The following is a 5,661-nucleotide window of genomic DNA, read 5'->3' as shown; positions in this document are numbered from 1 at the left end:
AAAAAAAAAAAAAAAAAAGAATGGGCCTGGGAAATCTGGTCTGAGAGAGATCACCAACTTCTCCCCAGCCCAAGACTTGGCAGAAAACTTATAAACATATGCCAAATATTGTGTTAAGGTTCACACTGCCCATTCTCAGTTGAGAAGTTGATCTGTACTTTTCCTACCCAGAGTAACAAGGCCAGTCAATTCCAGATGCTAAAGAGAAAGCTTGAAAATACCAGTGCAGAAGTGTGATGACAGCGGGCAACAGCAGATCTCCTTCCACCCATGTGTGTCCTCAAGGACCACAGCACCAGCTGCTTGGTGTGAGCTCTCACCTACCTGCTGCAATCACCAACCCTCGGCTCTGTTTGGCTCTGCACAGGCCTCTGCTGAGGTGCCCGATTCAGAAAGTTCGAAACAGAGACTCAAAGCAGATGACAACCAGCCACCGTGGAAACTGAGACATGGATTGGGGAAGAGGTCCTTCCTTCTGAGAACTGACTGAGGCAGCAGAGTCCCTTAAAGTCCCCGCTATTCTGTCCTCATCTGCAAGTCTGGGTTGGACCCCTATCAAGTCACATGCAGATGAACCCGAAGACAAGAGTGATACTAGAAAGATCTGGCTTCAGAACCCGAATCCTAAGCTCACACTGTGACTCTGAGAGGTCATTCCATCCTGTGTACCTCAGTGTCTTTTAAAAACAAGGCGTTTGAAAACGTCGTCGTTTAAGAAGAGCAATGTGAAATGGGGCAAGGCACTAGCATTGGCCTTCTCTTCTCTGCAGGGCTCACACTCCTCTCCTGAGGGCAGGGCATCTGCAGCAGGACAAACACCGACCCATGCCTCCCACAGTGTCACTGCAGGCTGCAGTGACGCTAGGGTGGAAGCTCCAGCTCCGGGGGGTCCTGCCTCATCTCTGTCCTGCAGTTTACCATTCCGCAACCCAGGCTCTGTGCTCCTCCGGCAGCCATCCACCTTGCCCTCTGCACCAGGAGCGCCCGAGAAGGCAAAGGGCACAGCTCAGCTGAAACCTCCCTGTGCCAGAGGCCCAGGCTCTTCCCCCAGCATGGCTCACGGTTCTTGCCACACAAACCTGGCCAGAGAAGGCTGGGAGGCCTCTGCTCAACTCTACCGCTGTGACGACACAACTGGCAGGGCAGTGACAAAGCCCGGGGCTCGGGCCCTAGAACTTCAGGCTTAAACCTTCCCTGTAACACAGGAGCTGCGCCCAATCATCAGAAATGTTCTTTGCACCACGTTCAACAGGAATACACAGTCTCCACTACAGGATGTGTCCTTATAAAGGAGGAGGGCAATGGAAAGGCCAGATCAAGAACCAACACCTAATTCCTACAAGCTGTATGAGCTTGGGCACTGTCGCTTCTGTAAAATGGGAATGATTCCTGAATCATTTCTACAGAGATGAATGGATCACCATTAAATGTATACGAGACACTGTAATCTACCTTACAAAGCACATCATAGATATGATGGATAACGCTTATTTTTCAGTTAAGTACCCCTGTTGTTCTTTATACACAAAATGGAGCGTTTTTTGATGAATGATTATCTTCCATAGTAAGGGTCTGCAGTCTGAATCCCATTCTGTGTCCAGCGCTGCACCACACTTAGGAGCATCTAAGACTGTACAAGCCGGCTCCTTGACAATACTTTCCAAATAAATCCTAACTGCTTCCATTAAAAACAACAAACTCATCTACTAGGCTCAAAGCACGACTGACTCTTTAAGGTAAACACACAGCTACAGGCGGTCTGGGCGCAGAGCTGAGGTGGGCAAGGTGGAGCCCGGCCACCCCGACCGCGCCCGTCCCTTCGGCGCCCGCACCGCACGATCTGCAGGGACCCTTGAGCTCCTCCCGAGGTCAGGCGGACGTGGAGCCGCGGCCGGGGAACAGGTGCCTTAGTCCCTTCCCGACCACTCGGACACGCGGCGCAGCCCGCCGCCCTCAGAGCCTGCGGGAGGGGGCGCGAGGTCCGGACACCGAGGGGATCCGGCGCGGACCACAGCGCGTGGAGCTGGGCGGGCGCGGCGTCCGGAGAGGGTCCGGGCGGCTTTCGAGAGCTGGGGTCATATGCCGACCCCGCGCTTGGCCACCCGGCCCCGCCGGATCCTCACCTGCGCGCTGCGGTCCCGCCCGCCTGCTTTCCCCGCGTGGAAGGCAGAGCCGAGGACCGAGTCCGCCCGCTGCGGCCCCGGGGCCGCCTGCGCATGCGCAGCGACGCACCCGCGCCGCCGCACGTGACCGCCCGCCTCTCGCGGCAGGCCCCGCCCCTGGCGGTTCCCACGGCACCGCGGTCTCCTCTGCCTTTCTGGGGTCCCCACGCACGTGTCCCGAGGCGGAGGAGGCGCTTTCAGGTGGCTGTCTTTGGCGTAGTGGGAGGCTCCAGGTGCCGGCTTCTCCTGAGCCCGGGCTCGTGTCCTTCGGTCCGTCTGTCCTCCGCACCCGGGCCCGCACTACTCGGAGCACAGCCTCAGGCAGGACTGGCTGGCTGGTGACAGAGGGTTGGAAGCGCCGGGAGGCAGAGGAGCAGCGGCCACCCCTGCACGCCTGCCTTGGCTTGCCGTGCTGCCCTGCCACCGAGTCCGAGGCCTCCCAGGCTCACCTCCCGCCCTCGCTCACACCCCACGTTGCGTGTATGGGGGCCCTTGGGGCCGTGGAGCTTCTGCAAGGGTCCCTCCTTAACCAGATCGTGAATTTCTGTGCTCCACGCCTAGGTCCCCAGAGGGGCCTGTGCAGTCATCCAGATTTAGTGCTTGGGAAGTGCTGTGAAACAGAGGGCTGGGGCTAAATTGGAGTGAGAGATCAGTCTGCCTGAATACTACAGCAGTTTTCTTATAGGGGCAGGGATCTGATTTAAGGGTCAGAAAGTATATAATTTGTGCAGTGTGGCTGTAGTCATGAAAAGACAGTTTACCTATCCCTGGGGTATCTTCTTTATACCTGCCAAATCTCTTACTTGTGAAGAGGAGTGGGAGAAGGCTAAACTAAAACAGGAACTTTGGTTAAACATAAAGATTTGTGGGAAAGGCCACTTAGGAAAAACAGGAAGCCATTTCTTTGGGATATACTCATCCAGAAACTGACCTTTCGTGCCAGTGCTATTCAGGGCTTGGGAAATAGCAGAATTGTGGGATGGGAAATGGTCTGAGGACCCAACTGAGATATACTTCCTGACCAAATGTAAGACACCGTGATATATTTACGCTTCTGGAACATCCCAAAGCTGTGGAGTTCAGAAACCAGGCTGGAACTGGTAATTAATTAATATGCTTCTCATACCCCAACTTTTTTTTTTGTACAGGAAGGCAACAAGCTGAATTTGTTCAACTGCCACTAGCCCCGAAGAATAAGTTATAGGCAAGCAGGCACAGAGAAACTTCTTTACTAAGCTCAGGGGTGAATTGAACAAAACATACAAAAAGCCAAAAACCTGAAAAACAAACTAAAACTTCCCAACAATCTGCCTACATTTAAAGAAAAAAAATTTAGTGTTGTAAAGGCCATAGAATATCCTGACATTTTGAATTTAACTGCTTGACAAGAAGCTTTGAGACAACTTAAATAACAGATATGTTACCATCTTAATGGGCTGGGGCATATTTCAGTCACTCACAAATTCCAAAGAGCAGATAGAAACCACTACTAGGAGGAATTAGATCTGGATAAAGACTTGGGATTTTTTTATTTACTTATTTTTGAAATTAAGACTTGTGATTCTTTCAGCATCCAGCAGCTTTTGTTTCAGCTGGCTTCCTCTGCTTCCTCAGCAGTGACCCAAGCCCGCAGCATAGCATGTTGTTTCAAGTTGATGGCTTTGCAGTGTCTGCACTCAGGGAGTCAGGAACAGTTTAGGGAGCAGCTAGCACTGAGATGAAAATAAACCAAAAATTGGTGCTTGACTTCATTGTCTCAGGCCCTGGTTCCCAATTCTATGGATGCATAAAAGTCTAGTCAAGATTAAGAACTGTTTATGACCCTAAATAAACAAATAAATGTGCCAAGATCTGCTCCAAATATCTTTCCTACTTTCCAATTTCCATTACATTTTCTCTTCTCAAAGCCTAAAGATGCTCTACTTCTTTAGTGTGTCTCACAGCAACGTCTGTAGGACTCTCTGGCATCTTCCTTGACTGTGGCCAGTGGCTTAGCAGATGAGCTATGGGGAGCAGCTGAAGCTGGAGATGATCATATGTGTGGGGCTGGAGCAAAGCCTGTCCCAGAAACAAAGAGTACCCCAGGCGAGCCCTGTGAGCAAGCTGCTCCAGTGCAGAGAACACCGAGCCCCAAGGCAATGTAAGCAATGGGTTGCTAGGCAAAGATGTGTTACATGACACCAACCTGCTAAATGTATAAATAAATGCTCTTGATGTATTCCAGAATATATGGAAATCTCCAGAGGGTCTCACTGAGTTGCTGATTTGTCCGGGCTGGGCTCAAATTTTGGAACCTTCTGCTTCAGCCTCCCAGGGTGCTGGAAGTATAGATAAAGCCACTCTTTTATCTGAGCTTCTCTGATCTGCTTCTGGGAATTTGCTAGCTCAATGAGGCACTTCTTTATGGAATTTCAACAGCCTATAACCTGCAAGCAGTTGGATAGATATTCTGCATGTCCTCATTTTTCTACACCATCAGTTATATCTGGTATCTGTACACAGAGCTGAGAGTGAAACACAAGCAGAGTGGGCAGAGCACATCTCCACTGGTGGTAGATTGTACTTGTCAAATTGGTCAGATAGCCTTTATTTTATCAAGCTTGGTACTTCTGCTGTTGATGGTACCTGTGTTGTGTCTGGACAATGTTAGTGAATGTTTCTGTAACTTCACCCAAAGTTACAGGTGTATCCTGATGCACTCTCCACCATGAGCCATGGCTGGACGCTTGCCTTTAACTAACATATCTCTTTGCAGCATACTTTGTTTTTATGGTATCACCATTTTCCAGGCCAGCTTTTTACTTAGCCTCTTCACCATCATGATCTTACTCATTCAGACCCAGATATTGTATAAGAAATTTGTGAAATCAACTGGCTTTCTGGGAAGTGAACATGGACAGGGATTCACATTGTGGAGCAGTGAGTATGCTTCTACCCAGTGGCCTTACTATGCTGATGGGGCCCAGCTATCATTCTGATGATCATAAAGCTCACCAAACTGCATATGGCCCTTTATATTCTTCAGGGACAGCAGGACCTACAAAAGGAGTGTAAGGACACATACCTTTGTTGAGTAGATCGTCTGGAACCCCAAGACCTGAAACCTAGGACAATAGCCAGGCCCCAGGTGCATGGGTACACACATGCCATTGGAGGACAGAGTAGTGAGACTATCAACATTGAAGTGTCTGAAGCAGCAGTGAGGAGGCAGCAGTCGGGCTCCAGAGAACTCCACTGACAGAAGACCAGTCCCAGTTCCCGCATCTGGAGGGCAAAGATCAGCTCCATACCCAGCACATTTCTGGAATTAAATATGGACACTACCATAGAACTGTAAACACCAGAGGTATTTTACTACTTTCATTCTCATTTGTTTGTCTGATGGGCTATCCCTTTCCTGTCTGGTTGGATATCATGTTGTTTTATTTTGTATTCTGTAGTTATTTTTGTATTTGGGTTTTTCCCCCCCTTTTTCTCCTCCTCTCTTTCTCTGGTCTTT

At 50.0% G+C, this 5,661-nt stretch overlaps 2 protein-coding genes across 4 annotated transcripts in view; one reads left to right on the top strand and one right to left on the bottom strand.

Annotated features, from left to right (window-relative positions):
• The window catches only part of Fam213a (family with sequence similarity 213, member A), a 20,447-nt gene extending 18,221 nt beyond the window's left edge, over positions 1-2,226 (bottom strand). The window contains exon 1 of one of the 3 annotated variants that reach the window (XM_005407873.2): positions 2,124-2,226. The gene's annotated coding sequence lies outside the window, so the exon portion shown is untranslated. The remainder of the gene's footprint in view (positions 1-2,123) is intronic. The other 2 variants (XM_005407871.1, XM_005407872.1) reach the window with 2 other exon arrangements.
• The window catches only part of LOC102019190 (nascent polypeptide-associated complex subunit alpha, muscle-specific form-like), a 10,402-nt gene extending 5,317 nt beyond the window's left edge, over positions 1-5,085 (top strand). Inside the window, 4 exon segments of the mRNA XM_013506307.1 lie at positions 1,749-2,698; positions 4,493-4,597; positions 4,688-5,051; positions 5,054-5,085. Coding sequence (XP_013361761.1) covers positions 1,749-2,698; positions 4,493-4,597; positions 4,688-5,051; positions 5,054-5,085 — 1,451 coding nt within the window.
• Positions 5,086-5,661: the final 576 nt, after the last annotated feature.

The sequence above is a fragment of the Chinchilla lanigera genome, unplaced genomic scaffold, assembly GCF_000276665.1.
Source record: "Chinchilla lanigera isolate Chin_1 unplaced genomic scaffold, ChiLan1.0 scaffold00109, whole genome shotgun sequence".
Taxonomy (NCBI): domain Eukaryota; kingdom Metazoa; phylum Chordata; class Mammalia; order Rodentia; family Chinchillidae; genus Chinchilla; species Chinchilla lanigera.
The sequence above is the reverse complement of the archived record's forward strand: the minus strand, read 5'-3'. Positions and strand labels throughout refer to the sequence as shown.